Raw genomic sequence first — 24,807 nt, forward strand, 5'->3', positions numbered from 1 at the left:
TGAGTGGAAGGCAGACGCTTCACCGACTGAGCCACCCGGGCGCCCTGGGCAGATGCAGTTTTTACAGCACTCTTACTAAGCATTAGGCATTCTTTCCCTTTTGGTTTAGTCTTAACGCAGAAATACACAGGACTGGGGCGCCTGGGTGGCTCAGTCCATGAAGCGTCTGCCTTCGGCTCAGGCCATGATCCCACTCAGTGGGGAGTCTGCTTCTCCCTCTCCCTCTCTTTCTCTCTCTCAAATAAAATCTTTAAAAAGAAAAAGAAAGAAATACACAGGACCACGTAGAACTCATTCACTTGTGATCTCAAACAAATATTAACAACTTGGCTATACCCCTTGGCAGTCAGGAAGGGAAGCTCAGCAAGCCGCTTACAGACCCCCCACCCCCACCCCCATGCTGCCCCCAGCCTCAGATGGAAACCGTCTCCCAGACTTCCAGCTCTGTAGAAATCCCTGGTGAAAGGAGAAGCAATAACACAGAGCTTGACACTGAAGGATGAAGTAGCAAAAATAAAAAGACCTAACCGGGGACATTCATAATCATGCTGTCCCCGAGCCGTTTAGAAAAGATTAAATTACATTCGGGGTCCTGTTTCAGAACTTAGGAATATTTTCATTGAAAGGGATTAAAATGTAAGAATCATGCTAGAAAGATAGATGTGCCCTCATTAACGTGAATACGGATCTTCAGAGTCCGGTGAATGGGGCATGTTGAGTTACCTGCCTCTCCAACCTTGGCTTCTTTAAGACCGCCTGATCCTACCCGCCTTTGATCATCGCTCTTTGAGCTGCTCTGAGCCCTTTGGGTTCTTGTAGGTGGAGGAGCCGTGGAGCAGTTAGCCACCTGGGGCTCATCGCAGGACCCCCCCAGCTTCTGCCTGCTGGCGATCTGTGCGGCCGCCGCCTTCCCCTGACCGATGGTCTCGCTGACTCTGGGTGCTCTAAGCAGTATTTGTGTAGAGACGGCTCCTCCCCAGTGGACGTAAAGGCTGCATGAGTTAAAGAACCGCAGATTTCGTAGGTGCGCCCTGGAGTCACAGCCCTGAGTCTTGTCTCACCGCCTCGCCGTACTTGTGGGGTGACCGTGAGGGATGACCCAGACGCAGTGACCTAGGCCTTCACGATTTAACTGTTCATGTCGCTTTCGTGCGTCCTCCACTCACCTCCACAAGGGAAGTCCATGCAGGGGCTCAACGCTCTCTTTCTGTACCGAGCCGTAACTCGCGTGTCCTACGGTCCACGCTCACGGGACCAGTTCAGTGGTGGCAGCGTGCTCTCAGAGTCCAAATCCACTTTCTCTCATGCTTTTTGGGTCTTTATGCGGGGACCTAGCCAAGTGAAATAAAACAGCCTTGCTCGCAAGCGTTGGCCGAAATAAATCCATACAAGAATTGATAAATCACTACCCCACCTTTTATATTCTGTCCCGGATTCTGGTTCCGCTGTTGGGCCAAGCGTGAAGGGACACATTTTATTTCGTTGTCCCTTAAACAGGAACCGAGATCGGTTAGGATATAAGGTGTTGGAAGCCTTCCATCTAGCTGAGGGGTGCTTTTGTTCTGGTTTTCTTTTTTAAAAATTCCCCTTCCTCTCGTGCACCCCCCGCCCCCAGCAACCAGAGTTTGTTCTGGTGGAGGTCTTAGGATCATTTCCCCGGCCAGTCCCTGAATGGAAGCATCCCGCTCCATGTCCCCACCTCCCGGCTCCTTGCTGGGGTCTCTCAGTGGCTGCTTTTGGGGGCCGTCCACGTGCAGTGAGTTCACTTACAGTTTACAGGTTCGTCCGTTTTCCAGAGTGAGTGACTCCTCCCTTGGTCAGCAGCTCGACACCCCCGCCTGCGCCCTGGGTCTGGTCCGTTACCTGCTGCCCTGGCGCTTCGGTTTCCGCGGATCTTCCTAAAACTCTTAGTCGTTGTAGACGGTCCACCGCTCCCGGGGGCGCGGCTTGTCCACTCTCGCTGCCTCTCATTCCCAGGCGAACCCCCCCGGCGTGCTGGCCCTTTTGGACGAAGAGTGCTGGTTCCCGAAGGCCACGGACAAAACCTTTGTGGAGAAACTAGTTCAGGAGCAAGGCTCTCACTCCAAGTTCCAGAAGCCCCGGCAGCTGAAAGACAAAGCTGACTTCTGCATTATACATTACGCGGGCAAGGTAAGGGACGAGCGGCCGCTACCCAGACTTGGAAATCCTGCTGTGTCCCGTGCGGAGACGCGTGCGTGCGTGAGCCCTCGTGTCATGCCTGTGACCAATGCGTGGCCCCCGAGGCCGCCCACTCGTCCGGTGGTCCTGCAAACGTTCTGGGGGAAGGCTGAAAATGTCCCGTTTTTGTGTGTGTTTCCACATCTCGCCCGCAACGGGCCAGGTGGACTACAAGGCCGACGAGTGGCTGATGAAGAACATGGACCCCCTGAACGACAACGTGGCCACCCTCCTGCACCAGTCCTCGGACAGATTCGTGGCAGAGCTTTGGAAGGACGGTAAGAACGCGCTCACGTTTGCAGTGACGCTTGACCGGAAGCTTTTCCAGTTGAGACTTCTAGATGGTTCGTCTACGTAGATCTGTGTCCAGAGATTTTACTGTAAAAGTCGCTCTCCCTAGAGCAGGGCTGCCGCTAGACCGAAGTTACCCACGCTGGTGCCCACCCCTGGGCACCAGGACATCTGCCCTCTTGGTCAGATGCCATGAGAGGTGTGGATCATTCTAGGGCCCAGTTGGGCTGTAGTCCCGGGCCACCGGATACAAGACCAGAGAAGCCCCGCACGCGCTCTCTGTGTCCCACAGCTCAGCTGAGCTGCGTCTGCTCCAGGGGCGGCCCTCCACTCACACACAGTGGCCGCTGAGTAAATTCGAGAACCTGCACAGAGATCAGTTTTTCTTTCCATCAGTCGCCACAGTTGTTTTGCTTACGTGAGCCTCAGGTACAGAGTTTGGCTGTCCGGTTGCAGACTAGAAGGTTGTATTAGGACCAGCAGAACCACATCCGTGAGTCTGTGCACAGTGGGAGGCGGTGTCTTCCGGAGCTTTGCGCTCACTGCTGTGTCATCTCGGTCGGGTCCCCCTTCTTCGCGTGGCCTCGGGCCAGGTAGGCCCTCGGCCCCGGGCCAGGCCTCTTCAGGAGCCTGGCTCGCTTCTGCCTTTTCCGTAGCATCTGCGGACCTTGTGACCTAGCCAGCTTCTCGGGGGTAGAAAGAAACCCAGGAAGCGAGAAAGAAGGGGTCAGGGCTGCGGAGGCGGAGGGACAGAGCAGAGTGAACGCTGAGAACGTGTGGAGGGCGAAGGGCCGCTCGCATGAGGAGCGGTCGTGTGCATCCGCCCGGCCTGCTCGGGTGGGCGGCAGGCACACGGGGGTCCCCGGAAGAGATGGCCCGCCTGAGACCCTGAAGGGAGGGACTTGGGGGAAGGTTAGGTGATCTTCGTGCTTTCGGACGCGAGTCTCCGACCAGATGCTGCGCGTCCCCTGTCAGCACGGTGACCCGGGCAGTCGAGGGGGCAGCCTGAGCTCTGAGGAGGGCAACCGGTGGCCTCTGGACAGACGAGGGCCCCCCGACGCCGTGGTAGGAAGCGGTGGCACGGGGACGTGAGACGCCGGAACCAGGGTGGACAAGAGCTCTCGGAGCACCGGCTGTCACAGGGCCCACGGTGCCAGAAAGGCCAGCGCTGCTGAGCACTGGCCGGGGGGAGGTGCGAGGGACACGTGCCCTCAGCTGCGACCCTGCCGGGCGCTGGGCCCTCCGCTCGTCCCAGCGCTCCTGCCAGACCTCCGAGCACAGGGGAGAGACGGAGGGGCGCACAAACTGAGGAGTGCCAGCAGCAGCTGTGACGAATGCCCCACGGGTGGCACGGAATGAGCGTTCAGCGACGTGTGTTAGAGGAGGAGTGTCCCTCTTGCCCGGGGTGCCGAGGCAGCTGGTCGGGGACAGGGAGGCGGTTGCCCTGGTCCTTGACGGATCACGGTTCGCCGAGTCGCGAAGGCTGGTGTTGACTGAGCACGTCCCGGGGGCCCGAGCTGCTGCAAAGGTGGGGAGCGCTTTCCGAAGTGAGGGTGGCTCGGGACGGGGGGCCGAGCCGGCAGCAGGAGTGAGCCCAGCGCGGGCGGCGGGGGGGGTCCCGCCAGGCCAGGCCAGGCCCCCGGAGAAGCCCGCCTGCTGGTCACACCCCCGCGTGCTGGCCCAAAGTTACACCCCCTGCCGCTAGACTGAAGTTCCCCACGCTGGTGCCCACCCCTGGGCAGCAGCGTGGGTGACTGGCCCATGTGCAAGCCGGGCCAGTGCCCCGGGGCGGAGCGGAAGGCGCACAGGCAGCAGTCTGGGCTGGATGCGGGCGAAGGGCCCAGAGTGGGGAGCTGAGTGCGAGGTGGCCGAGGAGGGGGCAGCGGGCGTGGAAGGAATGCCCACGGAGCGGGGGACGGAGGAAGCCTCAAAAACGCACTCTCTCTTCCTCGTGAATGAGAGAGGCAGGTAGCGGAGGAAGAAAGGACCATATTACCAAAGGCATTAGGTCCTGGACTAACATCCTGGTTCTGCTGTAGTGAAGCATTTTTGACTCATCTTTAAATTTCTTAACCGAAAACGATACCGTGGGAAGCCCCTGACCCATTCTACGAGACCGTCTCACCGTGGGCTCGCCATGGTCGCGATGGGTGGGGTCCCTCGGGGGCGATGTGGGATGTGCCCCTGCCCCACGCCTCCCCACCCCCCCGAGCTGGCAGCCCAGCCGGAGACGCAGGACGCACACAGCCCCCGCAGCAGGACGGGCGAGCCTCCGTCTCGGCCCCTGGCTTCCTTCCTGGCCTTCCTCCTTCCGTCCTTCTCCTTTGCCTCTGCGACTGGCCGGCCCCCGCCCCGGAGGAGCCCTCCCGGGAGCCCGCAGCAGTGGTGGGTCAGCCGCGTTAGGAGGGGGAGATGTGGCGGGCACGGGCCGCAGGGGTCCATGCCCAGCGCGTAGCCCGGGTGAGGTGTCTGACAGGTGGGACCACGTCTGGAGCGTCCTTGCCTGCCTTCCGTGCTTTCTGTATCGGCGGGGACGTTACGTCACTGACTTGCTTACCCAAAGGCTAGCGGCCTTGCGGGCTCCTCCGGTCCCGGCCCGAGCCCCATGCGTCCGAGCTTAGTCCACGGCTCGGACCCCCCTGCCCCCCACGGTAGCGGTTTTCTGCAGGTAGCCGCTGGGGAGCCAGTGTGGCCCCCCTTTGTCAGGATAGGCCAGGAGCAGTCCTATCTGCCCGAGCGTGACTTGGCCACGCTATCACCTCTGCTCTGGGCCAGTCCCACGAGTTTGCTGCCCCGACATGGCTCCCACGGGCGGAGTCCTGTCGCCCGTCATCTGAGGTGGCCGGTGCCCACATCTGAGTGACAGGATCGCGGAGAAGGGGGGCCGATCTTCGGGGCCCAGGGCAGTCTGTCCGGTGTCGAGGACTGCGTGTTTCATACACAGAGTCAGCGGCAGGCGCGGAGCGTGGCGAGGGCTCTAGGGTGGAAAATCCACCACTGCTCGGTCTTGGGCTACGGGGAGCTGCTCTGTAGGAAAAGAAACTAGCCCTGGAAAAACATCTCCTTATTTTACATCAGTGCAGCAGCAGAAAAGTGACAAGCTGACCAGGAAAGTAGGATGCGTGGATATAATTTGCCTGTGAAGGCACAGTCCCCAGGGTATAAACCATTTTGTGTTAAAATGACTTTGAGGGTTTTAAGAGAGTTCTCTCAAGGCCAAACCAGGAGCATTAAGATTTTTGGTGGCAGCCCTGCCCTAGAGATTCATAGAGCCCTACTTTTTGCTAAAAGATGTTCTGGGATTTCTCTACCAGTTGCACAGTCTCCTTGCCACGTCTTGGGGCTTATATACGGGGCGGGGGGGTGGGGCGGGGGGGAGCTAACAATTGCATTTTCATGTAAATGTGCCTCCTCAGGTATATTCATGGGTAACGGAATGATCAACAAGTGTCACCTTATGATTTAAAGTTGTATTAACATTTTGCTGCAAAACTTGAGTTTTATTTTCCTTAAGAATAGTTACCTATCTGTTACTAATTTCTATTTGAAGTCAATTACGTTGCCAAAGTCTGCACTGGACGCCAAAGTAGACAGCAGTGTGAATTTTGGACAGTAAAAGCCACTAACGTACACAGCAGAGTGCCCGGACTTACGCAGTCTCGTCCTGATGTGCTAACTGCAGGATGATTTTATGAAGGACAACTCCAGTAGCTCCTTAGTACCCTTAAATTTCCTCCTGCGCTTTCAGGGGGGTAATCACGTAGCATTGATACGATTCGATGCTCACACTTGCATCCAAGCGGGGAGGGGCTCTTTTGATGCAGCCTAAGTTTATTTTATAAAGAACTGTGTCCGAATGGGCAGAATTCTCCGCACAGTAATGTCGCATGGGCTCTGCACCAGACTAGCTATGGTCGCAGCCCGATTTCAAAGTTGCCTTGTGATGTCGAATGTCTCTCACACTAACTGAAGTGTTTGTGTATTTGCTCTTCTGTCCTCCTGTTTTTGCTGTCTCTCTGCTTTAGAGATTCAGAATATTCAGAGAGCTTCTTTCTATGACAGTGTTTCTGGTCTTCATGAGCCACCAGGTGAATGTATAAAGCCTGTAGGTCTTCCAAACAGAAGGGTGTTAAGCCCACAGGAAGAACTCACGGGGGCGGGGCGGGGGGGGGCTGCAGGGTGGCTGGGAGGGCAGGGTAGGCTGGGGGGGGTGGGTAGGGGGGCTGGTTCCTGGGTTTCTGTTTTTGTTTTGCTCATAGACCTGCATGAACCTTTCATTTCATGCTCACTTTTATTATCCTTCAAGGCAACTGTTTGAGTGCATAAACAATTCAATCGCTACCGCATACACATTGCTTCTTATTTTATTCATAGCACTTACAGCACTGCATATTAAAAGGTATGTCACTGCCTTTTCCAATAGTGCCGTTTTGATATACAGGCCTCGAAGGGAATGCTGGGAACGGAGGTGCGAAAGAAGGTCTCCTTTGTCTCTGGGTCACCTTTACGTTTTCGGTGCCATGGAATTCCAGAGAGGGATGGTTTCTTTCTTTAAGTCATGCACGTTGGGAGAACAGACAATTCCACGTTTCTCTCACGTGTTGGTCTCATCATTATACCTTTTGTTTGGAACTTAGGTGCACATCGAGCTACGTGGCTTGTTCTTTGGAACTCGAGATCTGAGACGATCCGCAAGGCTCGGATGGTGCAAGTTGAGCACAGTGTTGGTCGATTTGTACCCTGAACCCGAAATTGAGCTCCACACGACTGAGCCTTGTGGTCTGAAGCCTTAGCCATGTTTTTAAATACGGCCTACGCATGGCTAGAGGCCCCCCCAAAAGCCCGACCTAAAAAAGAATATCAGCCAATTTCATAATCATGTAGTGAAATTGTCAGGGCGTGACGTTCCGAGATAGAGTCAGATGCATTTTACAAAATTTCCTTTCTGATTTTTGGAACACAATAATGCTGAGACCTAAATCCATCCCAAGAGTTTCTTACGAATAAGTTAGAGGAGCGTGCCCATCTCCACGCGAGTCACTGCCCTCGGTTCTAGTCCCCGTCCTGGGGAGGAAGCACGTCAGGAGCGCTGGGCGCTGGGATGCGGGCGGGATTATGCCGAAGGGGGTCCCGTGGGCTGGAATGCACGCTGCCCGGAAGAAGCCACAGGAGGAACTTCTGACGCCGTCCCCCGTGGCCCAGGGGAGTCCTGCCAGGTCGAGGACATGGGGAGAGGGACAGAGAAGTCGGAGGGAGTTGTAAGCGAAGGGGCTGCCAGAGATCTGTGCTTTGTTAAAAGGTTAGCGCTGGCTCTTCTGGACTTTCTCCCAAAATGGAGTGCCCTCTTTAAGCTAATGCCCTGTAGCTCTTGGACGTCTGCTCTCTTAAGAGCGTTCCAGACGGAGCTCTTGGGGAGCAGGGACAGTGCTGGTGTGGGCTGCCCTCTCCCCAGCACCTGGCACGAAGTTGGCGCACCGTAAAGAAGCTGTTGCGAGGGGGACCCGAGGGTGGGCGTCCCACAGCCAGTTCTCCGATGCGGCAGCCCTGTCCACCACCCCCACGGTGGCCCTCCCCTCTCCCGCAGCGCAGGTGCTCTTTCTTCACGGCGCGTGGAGCAGGTGCGTTTCTGCGCCCGGGGCGCATCCGAGCCACTCCTGGATGACGTCATCGGGCAGGCAGCCAGCTCCTTGACCTCACGGACCTCACCTGGCTGGAGGTGTCCTGACCGGGTGACTTGCTGAACCAAGTGTCCGGGCTCCATCTCTCCTTCTCCTTAGAAGGTCTTCCATCCACCATGGCTAAATCTGGTCTTGGAAGTCAGGTGTAGTCTTCCTACAGCAAAATGTCTTCCTCCCCAGTGTGTGTTTATGGATTCCAACCCCAGGGAGGGGTAGCCGGCGTTAACCGGAGACATGGAGCTTTAGTATTTTCAGAGAATTCTCGGAAGACAACCGAATGAAGGGGTTTCTAGGTGTCCAGGTTGTGATCCGTTGTCTTTGATGCGCTGATAATGTAGCGCGCATTCCCTCTGAATGCGAGGACACGGAGCTCACGTGACCCTGTGCTTCTGAGCCCCCCAGAGGGTTAGGGAAGGAGCAGGGAGAACATGCAGGCTCTGAGGAGAAAGGTGAGAGGCGGGAGGAAAGACAAGTTTCCAGGAGCATCGAAGGACAAGTGCACAAGAGGAAAGAGCAGAATTCCCAGAGGCGGGATAGGGAGGTCGTACAAGTTTCTGCTATAAACGAAAGGTCTGTTTTCTTCCAAATCTGTTTTGAAAGTCCAGACCTGAGCTAAGCCAGCCATGAGCCAGCGAAGAGGGGTTGTGACCTCAAAATTGTAGGCAGTGTGTTTGGACTACCAGGGCGGGGGACGACAGGGGCCATGTCTGTGCCACAGGGCGGCTGTGTGTCCTTGGCCGTGACCCAGCTCTGCACCTGCCGCGTCCTTCTGAACCACCGTGAGTGCCAGGTGGCCGCTGACCGCTCTGGAAGGCCGGGCTCCACCAGGGAAAGCGTGAGAAGTACACGGAGCAAGTTTCAGCTATTGCTAGAGGACGCCCCTCCTGCCCAACCCCGCTCCTTTTCCAGTCTTCCGTAGAAGCGGCCCTTGAACGCGGGAGCCCAGTTCACTTGGACGGACTCACCGAGGAGAAGCGGGCCGACGCTGCGGGAGGGCTTCGAGTCTGTCACAGGCTCTTGGGGGTGTCCCTTCATCTCTGATGTCCACTGAACTCTTCCCTTCCTTCTTGTCATAATTCAGGGGGAAGCTTCCCCCTCAGCCATGCTTCCAACCGAGATGATGATGTTCTGGCTTCAGAAACGCTGAACCGGTCCTTTTTGGGTCCAGGAAGTCATTAAAGAGGTTCCACTTAGAATTGAGTAGCATGACTGATAAGATGGCAGTCGTTTAATCTCCATGTAAGTTCCGCCCATCCGTCATGATCTCTGTTGTTAGTTTAGAAATCGGGGGGTCAGGTCTGATGAGGTTTGTGTGCGGAGTTAAACTGTGCGTGGAGGTTTTGCGGTGGATGGAGGATTTTTTTGGTTGCTGTGCAGGATATTCTTGCCCTGGTTTGTTTTTGTTTTTATTTTTAATCTTGAGTCTTAACAAGAGCCAGGAGTGCCCAGAGAAGCAGCTTTTGGGTTTTGCAACGTGAGTCCCTGAGGTCTCGTGGGGACAGTGACACTTTGCTCCCAGGGTTATTGTGAGCGTCACAGGTGGGGGGCTGTGAGCCTGCCTCTGGCTGGAGCTGTGTGGCTACGAAAAACAGAAAATCAGTAACTGTGTCCTTGGCGATGAGTTCACGCAAGTCCCCTGTATTCACCGAGCGCCAGGGCCAAGCTGAGGGGCAGGCTTGCTATGCTGCTCGGCAGCAGCCGTAACTAAGGAGAGGAGCTCAAGTCCAGATGCCCCTGTGCCCGGGCGCTCCCTGTCAACCTGTGGACTTGCTCGAAATTTTCTAAAAATTCCCAGGGACTCCAGAACCATTAACAGACTGGCTCCACCACCCAGGAATGGAACCAGCACACACGTGTTATTGCTCCGTAATGGGGATCTATGGGAATTCATAGCACTTACGGATTTGTTTCTGAATCCATGCTTACCTGTTAGTGACATTTTACAGCACGCTAGAGGAGAATTGTCTTAATTTAATGAGTATTGAGAACGTGCTCCGTGTCCAGCACAGTACCAGGTACTAGAGGCCTGTTGTAGGAGTATTCGATGTAGCTCGTAGTCATCACCTATTAAAATTAGTTTCTCCCCGTTTCTTTGGTTCCTACCAAAAAGCGTCTGACGAACCGGCTGAAATACTGAAATTAAATTCAGTAGCACTAGTGTTTTGGCCCATGCAGATGTGAGGAACGTGAAATACCTCGTAGGCGTCTTGTGTCCTGAGCCCGTCCCCCAGAGGAGGGGCAGCCAGGCATTCCGGCCCTAGACAGCAGCGTTCCTTATTAAAAATAAAGCACCGTCTGTAGCCGTTTTATGAGACTGATGATTACAAATTGCACTTTTCTTCTAAATCCTAAGTGTGCCCATACAGATGGTAGGTCTGCGGGGCTCATCCGATTTCTCACTGTCCACGTAAGTTTTTATAGAGGAATAAACTGCTAGGGTAAAATACTCAAATTCTTTTCCGGCTAGTGGATGACCAAATAATTGTACGATGCCCACCAGCAACCCTGGCCAGGCCGTCCTGACACAGCAGATGGGGGAGTCGGCAGCAGGGGCACAAGCCAAGCCCTCCGTTCCCCGGAGCCGCGGGCTCTGCAACACTGGGAGGCAAAAGTAGCCCTCGCAGGTCTCATTTCGAGGAGCTGCTAGAATCTCATCTTCGCATTTTCTGCTTTTCTCTGGTGACTGCTTTTGCCACTTTCAGCAAGAAACTATCCTTTGTATTTCATTTTTTTAAAGTTTTTTTTGTTTGTTTTGTTTTGTTTTTTAAGTAATCTCTACCCCCGACGTGGGGCTCCAACTCAGGACCCCAAGATGAAGAGTCGCATGCTCCACCGACTGAGCCAGCCAGGCGCCCCTCAACAAGAAAACATTTTTATTTATTTATTTACTTGAGAGAGAGAGAGAGAATGAGTGGAGGGGAGAGGGAGAATCTCAAGTCGACTCCATGGTGAGGGCGGAGCCTGCGGTGGGGCTTGATCTCATGACCCTGGGATCATGACCTGAGCCCAAATCAGAGTTGAAAGCTTCACTGAGCCACCCAGGCGCCCCAAGAGAATATTCTTTTTAAATAGAGGTTTTTCTGGGCCTTGATTTTAGAATGAGATCCCATAATAGTAGTGTGGCCCCAATCATTTAATGAAGCTCTCAAAGTATCTTTCTTTTACCCAGGAGATAATTTTGCTCGTTGTTAGAAACGAACCTTCGTTTAAATTTTTAAACTAAAGGGGCGCCTGGGTGGCTCAATCTGTTAAGCGTCTGCCTTCGGCTCAGGTCATGATCCCGGGGTCCTGGGATCGAGCCCCGCATCGGGCTCCTTGCTTGGCGGGAGGCCTGCCTCTCTCTCTCCCCCTGCTTGTGTTCCTGCTCGCTGTCTCTCTGTCAAATAAATGAAATCTTTAAGGTATAATAATAATAAAATAAATTTTAATTTATTTTATAAATTTTTATAAACAAAAAAAAGAAAGCTGAAAGTCCAAAGCATTAATGTTTTAAAAACCCAAGTATTTAGCTTTGGGTTCCCTTAATTTGAGAATCAGGTTCATTGTGATTGGTTTTTCATTTTCAGTGTAAAAAGCAGCTCCCGCTCGGGACCGCGTGCTTCGACACCGGCTGACAGCTTGTCGAAGGACTGCCCTCACAGGCTACAGACTCGCAAAACCAGCCCAGCCAAGTCCCGGCCACGTAAACAGGGCACCCCTCCTCCTTGGTTGTGGCGGTGACTTGTTCTTGTGGGTAACCGCGCCCACCGAGGGGATGTTTACCATGTGACTCCGGTGTGCCTGGCACACTTTGAGGCCAAAGTTGGAGAGCAGGGGACATCGTCCGAGCTGGTGGTCGGAGGGGTCCAGAGACACCAGGCCCCGGCTCTTAGGGCCCTGTGTGCATGCACCAGGTGCTGGAGAGCTCTCCCCGGGGGAGCCCCGTGCTGCGGGAAGATGCACAGAACACAGTGGACGTTGTCCTGGGATCTGGCCTAAGCGATTAGAAGCCTAGAGGAGGGAGGGGCCCACTGAGTCTGGACGCAGGGTGGACACCGGGGCCTAAGAAGACTTAGCTGGGTAAAGGAGTGAGGATTTAAAAGCCAAGAGGTGTTTGCCAGGATGGCCGGAAAGAGGGGTGGGAATTCCAGGCAGAGAGCAAAGGACAAGACCCGAGGGCCTGGTCTCTGAGAAAATACACCTAGTTTGTAGTTGGGGCTTCAGATGTGGGGAAAATGGCCGGAGGTCCCTTCATCGAGCTCTGGAATGTTCGCACACTCGTCTGAGGTCGGTCACGGTAGCTCCGTTGACCGAGGAAGCGACTGAGACTTGCAGGAGCCGGGTGAGCTGACTCCAGATCACAGAGCTCGTGAGGGGCAGGTGTTTCTGGCTCAGGACCGAGTTCTGCATCACTGGCTACACTCCTGGGCTCGGGGATGCAGACCGTACCCTACAAGCTGCAGGAGAAACGGAAGGGTTTGAAGTACAGCAATAAAGAACTTGCTCAGTTAGGTCTTTTTAGAAAGACCTGTGAATCACGACCCTGGGACCAGAGGCCTCCATGGAAAGACCAGCGTGGTGGCTCGGGGAGAGGAGGAAGGAGCAGGCAGGAGGGTACTGCAGGGAGGAATCCGGGGGAGCAGTGAGAGCCCAAACGAAGGCCGTGGAACGGAGGGACAGATGGAAGACATTTCGAGGTTTGGCTTGGCCAGTTTTGGCGAGTGGCTGGTATAAGGGCAGTCGAGGGGACGCCTGGTCTCTGGCCTCCGTCCCGGGGGTCCCTCTGCGTGGGAGGCCCACGAGGAGGACCAGGGTGGACGGTGCGGCAGAGAACGTGCTCTGTAGGATTTTGACCTGCCCCTCCTGCTTCTGGCTGCTGCTCCCCGCTCCTCCCGTCTGGCTCCTCCTCTCTCCCCAGCTTGGTCCCCCTGAGCTGGCCCATTGGTCCCGTGACTACTCCCCGAGTCGACAGCTCCCACATCTGCCTTCCTAGTGCAGGCCTTTCTTCTTAGCAGCAGGCCGGAATGTTCTGGTGCCTCACGTGCCCCGAACCTAGAGGATTTGGGGCACAAAGAGCACTTCTCCCCCATCTTGCAGTGACACCCCCAGCCAAAGTCCTAGGACTTACTCTTGACACGTCTGTTGTAGTTTCGACATCAGCTTAATCATCAGAGCAAGTCGTCCTCCCACCAAAAGATGTGTCGTATCCTCCTCCTCTCCCCCTGTCCCCTGCGATCACGGGTTCCACTCCCCTCATCTCGCTCGGAGCCTGGACTGGCCCAGCCGTTCCCTCTCCGGTGACCCCTCCCCAGCCGGTTCTGGGCGCCGCAGCCGGCGTGGGCGCCCCAAATCTCCGTGCGTGTCGTGCGTCCTTGGCATGGGCTGCTGTCACTTCTCCTGCCCCTGGTCCTTCCGTGCTGTTCCCGCCGCCTGGAACGGTCCGCTCTCCACGGGCTCGTGCTTACCCGTTGGGCAGTAAAGAGAAATTTCTCCAGAGGGATCTCCGACCCCCTGTCTCTTCCGTAGCATCCTTTCTTCCAGTGCTTTTCTCGCTGTCGGGAATTGTAGACGTATTCGATGTTTGCTGTGTTTATTCCCTAACATACGCGTCCAGCCTGTGATGGGCCAGACGCCAGACGTCACGCCGGGCACGTCACAAGAATTTGTGGAAGGCAGAGGCGCCTTTGTGACTCCTGAGCAGGCAGGAGAAACCAGTGTCTGGTGACTGGTGCTGGGTCGTCAGGTGGAGCCAGTTCAAGCCGCAAACGAGAGCCCCCAGGACGAGAATGTGCCTTGAGACAAGCAGGTCAAGTAGCGTGTGCCTCTCCTTGGGTTTCGGGGCTGAGTGGAGTTTGGACCCCCAGTGAAGGCCATGATGCTCAGGAAAAGAAGTCACCAGGGAGACCAGAGTGGCCATAGAGCTGGGTGGGGGTCCGGAGCAGAAGCTGGGGCTGGAGGGAGTTCCTAGAACGCCGTCGGGATGGCCCACAGACGCACCAGGGTCAGGTGGACACCGGACGGTGTCCGCTGCTAGCGACCGACCTGTCCTTGCCAGAGCGGCCCCGGGCAGGGGGCGGAGGGCAGACTGGAAGCCAGGCAGCTGCCCGGGGAGTGGGAACTCATGCAAGGCGTGAGCAGTGCCGAGCGTGCGAACGGTTCCCGAAAGAAGCTCGGCGCTGAGGAGACAGAGAAGTGGGTGGACGCAGGGTCAAGGGACGTTCAGGGTCTGGTGGCGCGTGCAGGGGCGGGGCTGGGCGCGGTCTTCTGCCGGAACCCGTGAGGAGGGACAGGTTGGAGGTGCAGGAAAGAATGGCAGAGGGCGGCCTCGGAGGTGGATGGCGGGCCGTCTTGGGGACACAGGCAGGAGGGGCCTTGACCCCGCCCTTTGAGTCTGGGGGCTCTGCCTCGCAGTTGTAGGACGGGGTGCGTGCACGGGCCCGGAGAATGAAGCCCATCCCGTCGACCCTTCCCCAACTTCCATCTAAGGCCTGCACGATGGCGACAGCGACCTCACTCCGGGGTCGTGGTTCCCTGCTCCCTAAGAGCCTCGCTGGAAATGGAGACGTGAGCAACGTCTTGCTCGTAAAGCGCTTCCCCGCCAGGGCCGGGTCCCCACACGCTGCCCGTCGGGGGGACAAACCACAGACATGGGGGTGGCTGTCAGGACCGACTGGGGGGGCATCAGCCAGGAGAGTTCAGCGGATGCTCTGGGTGCTTTGCAAATATTTCACGACTGTTCTAAGCGAGGGCACGTTCCGCGCAGGATGCTCCGCTGGGGGCCACGCGCGGTCCCGCTCGGCAGGGTCGGGTCCGCTGCTGCCACCGGAGCGAGGCGTCCGCGCGGTCTCGCCACCGCCGCTCGCAGCCAAGACCCGGACTCGGGAGGCCCCTTCCCGCGCTGCGCGCTCATCCCGCAGGGAGCACCGCCCCTGCTTGGAGGACGGACCTGGCGCTTGCCCGTCCCTGCTCCCGTCTTCCTGCCTCCGTTCCTGAGACGGGAATGACTGATGACGAAGAAGAGAGGCCTCTGGTCCCGTCCCCCGCCCCCCAGCATATTCCCTAAGGGGATGTGCTTGGTGCACGCGTGTCTGTTCGTAAGCCGCTTCCTACCCTGAGACTTGTCACCGTGTCCGGTCGTGCACCGGTCATGCTGGTGGCGATCCCGCATTCTCCACGTGCTGGCACGTGACGCAGGCCAAGTGCTACTAGACGCAGTGTGTCCCCGAGCGTAGGCGAAGGCATCTGCTGGTATGTGGTATGGAGCTGTCCGCACCCGGGAGCCTGCCATGGGGGTGTGTGGCTGTTGGTTCCACGGCTTGTGCGGTGTCCAAACACGCTGACTGCCTTACCTCTCTATGGCATCTCCTGTCATCCGTGCCACAAAGCTTGGCCTGCTGCACCATCACTGTGTCTTTCCTGCCCCCGCGGGAGAGCTCCAGGGGGCTTATTTCCCTCTCCTTTTTTATTTCCACCAGTGGACCGTATCGTGGGTCTGGATCAGGTGACGGGCATGACGGAGACCGCCTTTGGCTCTGCGTATAAAACCAAGAAGGGCATGTTCCGGACCGTCGGGCAGCTCTACAAAGAGTCTCTCACCAAGCTGATGGCGACCCTCCGGAACACCAACCCTAACTTCGTTCGCTGCATCATTCCAAATCACGAGAAGCGGGTACGTGTCCCGCACAACGTACGCCGCTGTTCAGAGCGGATCCGGGTCAGGTCGCGAAGACTGAAGTGTAAAACTGTCGTTTGCTTGATTAGGCTGGAAAACTGGACCCGCACCTGGTGCTAGACCAGCTTCGCTGTAACGGCGTCCTGGAAGGCATCCGGATCTGTCGCCAGGGCTTCCCCAACCGGATAGTTTTCCAGGAATTCAGACAGAGGTATTGCCAACTTTGACTTTTTTCCCATGTGTTTCACAGCTTATGTTGATGTGCATCAGAAACAGGGAACTGACGAGGAAACATTTGTCCTTGCTTTCTGGGTACTTTCAGTTGCTTTTCCATATAGGAAAGGGATTATTATTATTATTATTATTTTTTAAAGATTTTATTTATTTGACAGAGAGAGACACAGCGAGAGAGGGAACACAAGCAGGGGGAGCGGGAGAGGGAGAAGCAGGCTTCCCACGGAGCAGGGAGCCCGATGCGGGGCTCGATCCCAGGAATCTGGGATCACGACCTGAGCCGAAGGCAGACGCCCAACGACAGAGCCACCCAGGCACCCTGGAAAGGGATTATTATTATTATCATTATTACCTTGTTACTGGCCAAGAATATTGAGTGTCGTCTTTATACAGAGGAAAATTTGTAAAACTCGAGAAGTCAAAAGTAAATAAAAATCACTCAGGACTGACTCTTGAAGACGTTTGGGGATATTTTTCTCCAACTTCCAGTGAAGATGTATTCGTATAGGTCTGCTTATGTACAAACGCGTACGTACGTTTTCCACCGTGTGCGTGCGCACGTGGATGCGCATGGTCCTTTTACTAACGCAGGGGAGGGAATCGGATAGATTAGAAAAGGATGAAGAAAGAAAAGGCAGAAGATCAACAGAAGTGGATGCAATAGAAATGAACGAAAACACGAGAAATTGATTTTTTTAAACGTATCGTGTAATTTATGTATCATTGGGTATTTGTGCCATTTGCTTTTTTTTTTTTTTTTTTTTCATTTTTCTCTTGGAAATCAGATTTTCAATTATGACAACATTGGCTGTTCAATCATATAAACAAGTCTGCAGGTCAAAGAAGGGTGCTTTCTGCCACCGGTCCGGGTGGAATCCAGCTGAGAAACTATTCCAGAGTTTAGGGGTTTCGGGGAGGCCTTACCAGGGCCCCACTGTCTGATAAACACGGTAGAATTTTGCTTTTTGTTAATAGGAGAAAAAGGACTTTAATTAGCATCCAGAATACAAAGTTGAGTGATGTATCCAGGATTCATCCTTCAATGTGTTGTAGGATGTATTTTTGCTAAAATGTATTTTTCTTGCAGTACGACCCACCTAAAGTGCCAGATCTTTTTTTTTTTTTTAAAGATTTTATTTATTTATTTGACAGACAGAGACACAGTGAGAGAGGGAACACAAGCAGGGGGAGTGAGAGAGGGAGAAGCAGGCTTCCCACTGAGCAGGGAGCCCGATGCGGGGCTCGATCCCAGGACCCTGGGATCATGACCTGAGCCGAAGGCAGAGGCTTAACGACTGAGCCACCCAGGCGCCCCATAAAGTGCCCAGATCTTAAATGTACAGCCCAGCGAGCACAAGCAGACCCAGGCCTGTGCTTTTTTGAACGTCACCCTGGTACCTTCTACTGGTGAAGTGGAGGCCTCCAGGCATTCCTCGGTTACATAATAAACGCCTACAAATCACACACAGAGGGCCAGATTCTCCTTGCATTTTAGGCCTGTGAACGTTTGGGGGGAAATGAAAAACAAAAGATTTTTTTTCAAACACCATGCTTTTACTCTTCACCACAACTTCTTAAACCCAGTGTTTGTCCTTGGAGAACTAAGCTCCTGCTCAGTTTGCCTCCTGTTTTAAGAAAGAGAAACCAGATCCGCAGAAAATCTCAGATCAGGACCCTGTCATGTCTTAACTCTTCCTGTGACATGATGACCTATCCCATTCTTGCCTCTTTGAGAAACAGAACTCAGTTAGTAGGAAGACGTTCCCACAGATTTTTACGGAAGATTTTTGGGCTGGTTTTCTTACAGATACGAGATCCTGACTCCGAATGCTATTCCTAAGGGTTTCATGGACGGCAAGCAGGCTTGTGAACGAATGGTAAGCTTTCCTGGACTTCTCTGCTCTGCGGATTACTGACAGAGTCTGTCCTGTGGCCAAGAGTAAGCGGACTCTTTCTCTTTCAGATCCGGGCTTTAGAATTGGACCCGAACTTGTACAGAATCGGACAGAGCAAGATATTTTTCAGAGCTGGCGTTTTGGCGCACTTAGAGGAAGAAAGGGATCTAAAGATTACCGACATCATTATCTTCTTCCAGGCTGTCTGCAGAGGTTACCTGGCCAGGAAGTAAGTGGGAAATCACGAACGAGATGTTCGCCAAGCACGTGCTCATGCCGAGCGTTGCGTTTTGTGCTGGAGATGCAAGAGCGTGGGGCGCCAGGGCCCCATCCCGGGAGGAAAGAGACAAGGGGCCGAGGCGGAAAATACAGGGCTCGGGGGCTCACTTCGGCGTGGGTTCTCAGCGCAGATTTCTCTGAGGCTGTGAACCCCGCAGGACGGGAAGGTGCTGGCCCTGGGAAAGGGGGGCGGGGGGCGGAGCAGCTCACCAGTGAGGGTAGCACAGTGCAGTTCTGGAAAGCATCGGCCGCCTCCCAGCAGGTGCAGCAGCCCCGCGGGGCAGGAGCATGGTGAGTGGGAGGACATGGAGGGGTAAGCCGGGATCTCCGGGTCACCCGGCTGGCAGATCGGACGAGAGTGGGGCCAGAGAGGAATCGGGCAGGCCGCGTGGACAGCTCTGCAGTGATGCTGGGAGGACGGCCCTCCCTGGCCCGAGGAGGTGATGGGGACCGAGAGTGGTGGCTGGACTCGAGATCCGATCAGGAGGGCTTAGGACTGGTGCAGGACTGGTGGCGGGGACGGGGTTTCTTTCATGTCCTGCCACGGGAGGCCGGGGCCTGGGAAGGAGGGTACGGTCTGCCGTCCAGGGTCCTGTGGCCAGCGGCGTTGGGTTTTCAGCCAAATGAGGTGGAGGCAGTGTTTGTGAGTCTTTGCCCACAACGTGGCAGGATCCGAGCTAAGGAGGAGGCACGGAAACTCCGAGAAGAATATGACCTCAGTGACTCACACCAGGACACGGTGGACAAGAAGGAGCAAAAGACTTGGGGTTTTATATGTCATCGTTGCTCACAGCACGTTAACTGTCCCCATAGCCCCCGGCCCACGGGGCCCTGAGGGGACAGGAGTGAGCCCAGCCAGCTGCCTGCCAAGTAACACTTCGACGGCGACCAGAAACAGAACTGTCCGAAGCGCGGGAATGAACTACATACGTTGGCGGAAGTGTGTGTGGCCTCCTCACTGGATCTAAACCCTGCAAAGTTCACGTCGAGATCGGTGATCAGAAACAAAGATCTCTTGAGGACTTAGAACGGGCACGCCTGCGTGACTGCTGCGGAGGGAGCGGCTCGGTCCCTTGCAGCCCGTCAGTCACGCTAGGTACGCGCCGGGCTGGACTTAGGATTCGGGCCCGTTGGTGCCCCAGAGTCCGTGAACTTGACGTCGGGGCGCCCAGGATGCACTGGGGGAGAAGCAGGAAGAAACAGGTGGCTTTGACACTTCGGCTGCAGACGCGGGTCACCCAACCCCCCGCGAAGAGAGTGGGACGGTGCCCACACCCGGCAGCCGTTCGGGTTCCGTTGGGGGTTGCGGGGAAGGAAAACCAGCCACCTCGTTCGGACGAGCGACTGGCATGTTCTTGACCCGTTCTGGCCATCTTCTCCCAGAGGCCCACGGATGCACTGGGGCAACGGTCCTCAATACGGAGACTGGGGGACTGTGACGGCGTTTCTTGAAGGAAACTGCGAGAATTGGAAGGCAGATGCTATTTTGTAGTCTCAAAAGACATACTGAAAACTATTGCTCTTGAAGAAACTACTACAATTAAGGCTTGGCCCAGCCTGCGTGGCAGGTAGGCATATATGAGAAGGAAGAAGGCTTTGTAGGGAGCTGAGCAGCGGGCTGGAGGACATTCTAACCGGCAAGGTGGCCATCCGGAGGTTCTGGGACTCCTGCAGGGAAACGTTAACGTCAGGGCAGCAGAAGGGCGAAAAGTCGCCGCTTGTGCCCTAAATCCAGAACCTTCCGCTCTGAAGACTGTCCTACGTGACTCCAGTACATACCGGTCGTTGGTGCAGTGGAGAGAGAATTGTAAATGTTTCTTACTGTCTTTTCCATCTCCTCCAAGTGCTTCTCTCCCCGGGAAAACCCTATCGCCCGTCTTGCAGAGAGTTCTGGAAGGGTCTCGAGAGGAACAGTCACAGATCTAGAGGTGCCCGGATGTTCGTTCATTGACCTGGCAGCCGTACTCTGAGGGGCCTGAGTACGTCGCTCACTGGCTTGGATGCTGGGACCACAGAGTAACTGGGCCGTGCTCTCTGCTCCCGGGGAGCCGCTCCTGGCTGGGAAGGTGGCCGCAAGTCGCCCCAGCGCCCCGAAACCCAGCGGATCCGAATGTTTTAAGTAGCGGGTGGTCCCACAGGGGCAAAACAGACCTGGCTGAGGGGAAAGCTCAAGTCTAGAAGCCCACCAACAGTGTCGGAAACCCAGGTTCCGGAGGGGATGGGGCAGAGCCAGACTGCTGGGCAGGGAGCGAGGGGGGGACCCTCGGAGCCTGTGTCCCCTGGAAGTGCCATCGTGCATAGACAGACTAGTGGCCTCCTCGGAGGAGGGGCAGCACGGCGAACTTGGCTGGGGGCTTGGGGGTTGTTTTGGCAAGAGAGGGGAGGTGGGGCTTCAGAAAGGGAGCTCTGTTCTCGAAGGCGAGCGAGAAATTGAAAATACTCGAGTCAGGACAGTTACAAGTGGGCCTCGGTCGTGCGGCCGGAGAAGGCAGCATGGAGAGGTGGGAAAGCCTAGACCTGGTGACGACGAGATTGGGGTTCGAGAAGCATCTGCGTGTCCTGACTTCTTGGGCCCTTGTCTGTAAACGCGAGGCATTAACCCCACCGTGTGCGGGGCTGCAGAGTGGGGGGAGGAGGAGGGAAATCACCTGGGAAAAGGGGGCCGACGGAAAGGAAAAGCAGTAGCTGATGAAGGATCCGGAGCGCCAGCAAGGGGAGGATGGGGAAGGTCGGTGTCCGCGTCCTCACCGCCTCGGGCGAGCAGGGGTTTATCGGCGCCCGGAGCGCGCTCGGGAACGCGGCGGCGGGCCGAGCGGGGCCCGCTCCGCCCTGAGCTGTTCGGGGTTCCGCAGGGCCTTCGCCAAGAAGCAGCAGCAGCTGAGCGCGCTCAAGGTCCTGCAGCGGAACTGCGCCGCCTACCTGAAGCTTCGACACTGGCAGTGGTGGCGGGTCTTCACGAAGGTGGGCCCCCCGCGCGCATGCGCCCCCTCCCCGGGGGAGGGGCCTGGATCGGCGCGCCCCCCTTCCCCCTACGCCGCCCTCACGCCCCCGCTTCCGTCGCAGGTGAAGCCGCTCCTGCAGGTGACCCGCCAGGAGGAGGAGCTTCAGGCCAAAGACGAGGAGCTGCTGAAGGTGAAGGAGAGGCAGACGAAGGTGGAGGGCGAGCTGGAGGAGATGGAGAGGAAGCACCAGCAGGTGCGCGTGCGGCCGCGATGGGGACCCTCACCCCCCCGCCCCGGGGACCCGCCGCGGTGTCTGACCCTCCGCCACGTCCTCACTGCTCCCCAAAGCACAGGCATTTGGGAGGAGAAGTGACAGGCGCGCCGCCCCGGGCCGCGTTTGTAGACGAGGGTCACAGAGCAGTAGCGTCAGGGCCAGGAAGGTGAAGGATGAAGGCGGGACTCTCCCTCCAAACCAGCCCGCCTCGGCCGTCACCGTGAACGCATGTGAACCAGTTTCCCTCTCCCTTCGTCCGTGACCCCTTCATAGAAGAAAGTAGCATGACTCGAGTAAGTGTTACTCAGGATAGCCTGAGACCCCAGAAGCAACCAAAACCGTTTTCATCTAGCTTGTTGTGCTGTAGCTACGGAATATCCGAAAGTTTTGCCAGCGATGTTACATATTTTTTTTAAAAGATTTTATTTATTTATTTGACAGAGACACAGCGAGAGAGGGAACACAAGCAGGGGGAGTGGGAGAGGGAGAAGCAGGCGTCCCGCGGAGCAGGGAGCCTGATGCGGGGCTCGATCCCAGGACGCTGGGATCATGACCTGAGCCGAAGGCAGACGCTTAACGGCTGAGCCACCCAGGCGCCCCGATGTTACATATTTTTAACCCTCGGTTTCTTTGCTGTCGAACAGTGGCCACTGAAATCATGGTGACTGTGTCCGGTGTGGGCGCGGGGGTGGGGGCGCAGCAAATGACTGTGCCAGGCATTTCTTTGTGATCACAGCTTCTGGAAGAGAAGAACATCCTCACGGAGCAGCTGCAAGCCGAGACGGAGCTCTTCGCCGAGGCGGAGGAGATGAGGGCCAGGCTTGCCGCCAAGAAGCAAGAACTAGAGGAGATTCTCCATGACTTGGAATCCAGGGTCGAAGAAGAAGAAGAAAGAAACCAAATCCTCCAGAATGAAAAGAAGAAAATGCAAGCGCATATTCAGGTGGGTATGATAGTCTTTATTTCCGGTTATATTTTGGGCTTCCCAGGTGGTTCTGCTGCATAAGGTGAGTAGAAGCTGTGGCTTTGGATCGTGTCCAGGGACGAGCGACAGGAGTCAAGGTCCCAGGTCCAGCCCTTCACAGAGGACCATCGCTGCAAGTGCACGAGGAATAGATTGTCTTCCAGCACAGATCTGTTATTTTTACGTCCTGAGGTAGCGGCACACAGGGATTCAGAATAGGAACACGCTGGGACCTCATCTGTCCCGTGTTGTCATTAATCATGGCATTGCTCACTCCGTTCCCTAATAGGCCTCTGTCAGGTGGTGTGGTTCATGAGACGTGCTCGGCCCTGACCCAGGAGGTGGCCAGGAATCAGAATAAAACCCTCAGCCCTTCCTGGGCTGCCTTATCGGGATGTAGGCCGTCCTCTCGCCATACCTGCAGTTGAATGCCCAGACACACGGTGCAGACCGTGCTTCCCCGGCCCGCGCCCCGGGACGCACTGTCATCCTCTCCTGACCTCCCACATCCAACCTCCCGAATACGTTCCTGAGTGTCCGGGCGTCCCAATAGCCACCATCCCTTCATGGGTTCAGCACCGAACTTCCTTCCGGGTCTCTCCTTGAATTTTTTCTCACCCGGTAGCTTGTGTTAGCAAAGCGCAGGGAATTCAGGCATTTCTCAGACCCAGAAAAGATAGCACGTTACTTCCTTGGCAAACACGCCATGCAGTATCTCATCCGGAGACTTGCCATTGTTCAGCACAGACGCTTTCCAGCACACCTCCTAATAGGTGAGCAGAATATCCCCAAACCTGCAAAAAGTGCATGTTCACCTGGCGATTCTAGTTCTGGGACTTTATTCTAAGCGTAAATCGATGGGAGCCATCTAATTACCTTCACAGTCGGGGATTGTTAAGCCATGGTAGGGTAGGACCATCCGGTTATAAGTAAGAAGAGGTGTGTTTTCGTGGCGATCCCTTAATGTGCTACTAAGGATGGTTGCAAAGCAGCGTACACCGAGTAAGACCCAACAAAAAACACATTTCTATAACATAAATTCGTGTGCGTGATTTTATACTGGAGTATACAGAGACCTAGAGTATTCACCGTCCGTCGAGCGCTCTCCTTAGGGGTGTTACCAGCAGTTTCGATTTTCTTTCTTCTTGAAGAGCATGTGCTGTCTCAGAAATAACATTTGATTCATGTGGGACAAGGACACCCAAAGTCCCCTCCAGTGTCCTCAGCCTTGATTTCAGTACCCTCACGTGAAATGCCTGCATTTCTATTTATTTGCCAGAGAGAGAGAGAGAGAGAGACCACAAGCAGGGGGAGCGGCAGGCAGAGGGAGAAGCAGACTCCCTGCTGAGCAAGGAGCCCGATGTGGGGCTCGATCCCAGGATCCTGGGATCATGACCTGAGCTCAAGGCAGACGTTTAACCGACTGAGCCCCCCAGGCGTCTTTTTTTATTTTTATTTTTTTAAAGATTTATTTAAGAGACAGAGAACGAGTGGGAGGAGGGTCAGAGGGAGAGAGAAAATCTCCCCCAGAATCCATGCTGAGCGCAGAGCCCAACACAGAACTTGATCTCATGACCCCAAGACTGTGACCCGAGCCAGAATCGAGTCGGATGCCACCAAGGTGCCCCAAAATGCCTGCATTTGTTTAGTCTCTCTAGGAAAACCAAAATGTCCTCATAGAGCAGCAGACTTCACATTGTGTTTTGCTTTTCCAGGACATTCTATCTCGTTCTTTACTAGACTCTTTTTTAACTTCTCGTTTTTGGCACTGCAATCCGAATTTATCATCTCCTTCTGTGATGTGTAAATTCATTCAGACACATTCCAAAAGTAGGTGATTTTTTTTTTTTTTTCCCTTTTTCCTCTATCCGAGGAAAGCAGATGTATCAGAAGTCAGGATCTCCCAGGGCCCATGGTCCCTGGGATAACTCAACCTCGTTGGTCCCTCTTCTGTCATTTTTCTGACCTGTGCGGCTTTGAGGAGCTTCTGATCTGTACCCTTTGCAACAAAACTACTGGAGCTGGTTTTGGTGTGATTTTGTTTTTAACATGAATTTCCTGATGACATCATCGATAAATGATTATTGTGGAAAACCTAGTGACCCCAGCACTCCTAGTCTCCTCCCTCTCATCCACCCCCGTTACTGCTGTTATGTTGCTTGCATAGATTTCTAAGCAGATTACATGGATTCACTTATTAATTGAAATTATAGGGGCACCTGGGTGGCTCAGTCAGTTAAGCATCCAACTCTTGATTTCGGCTCAGGTCATGATCTCAGGGTCGTGAGATTGAGCCCCCCCATCCAGCTCTGTGCTCAGCAGGAGTCTGCTTGGGATGCTCTCTCCCCCCCGACCCTCCCCCTGCTCGTTGTCGCTCTCAGATAAATCTTTAAAAAGAGA

At 55.3% G+C, this 24,807-nt stretch overlaps 2 protein-coding genes across 3 annotated transcripts in view; both read left to right on the forward strand.

Annotated features, from left to right (window-relative positions):
* The window catches only part of RPL26 (ribosomal protein L26), a 225,024-nt gene that overhangs the window by 88,448 nt on the left and 111,769 nt on the right, over nt 1-24,807 (forward strand). The gene's annotated exons all lie outside the window — the stretch shown is intronic.
* Nucleotides 1-24,807, forward strand: part of LOC102738858 (myosin-10) — a 73,223-nt gene that overhangs the window by 20,210 nt on the left and 28,206 nt on the right. The window contains exons 9-18 of one of the 2 annotated variants that reach the window (XM_081805730.1): nt 1,978-2,151; nt 2,363-2,477; nt 6,516-6,578; nt 15,623-15,816; nt 15,909-16,030; nt 17,861-17,930; nt 18,017-18,177; nt 21,080-21,188; nt 21,291-21,422; nt 22,180-22,386. In XM_081805730.1, coding sequence (XP_081661856.1) covers nt 1,978-2,151; nt 2,363-2,477; nt 6,516-6,578; nt 15,623-15,816; nt 15,909-16,030; nt 17,861-17,930; nt 18,017-18,177; nt 21,080-21,188; nt 21,291-21,422; nt 22,180-22,386 — 1,347 coding nt within the window. The remainder of the gene's footprint in view (nt 1-1,977; nt 2,152-2,362; nt 2,478-6,515; nt 6,579-15,622; nt 15,817-15,908; nt 16,031-17,860; nt 17,931-18,016; nt 18,178-21,079; nt 21,189-21,290; nt 21,423-22,179; nt 22,387-24,807) is intronic. The other variant, XM_081805731.1, reaches the window with a different exon arrangement.

The sequence above is a fragment of the Leptonychotes weddellii genome, chromosome 15 (assembly GCF_054177405.1).
Source record: "Leptonychotes weddellii isolate Sample4059 chromosome 15, ASM5417740v2, whole genome shotgun sequence".
NCBI classification, from domain to species: domain Eukaryota; kingdom Metazoa; phylum Chordata; class Mammalia; order Carnivora; family Phocidae; genus Leptonychotes; species Leptonychotes weddellii.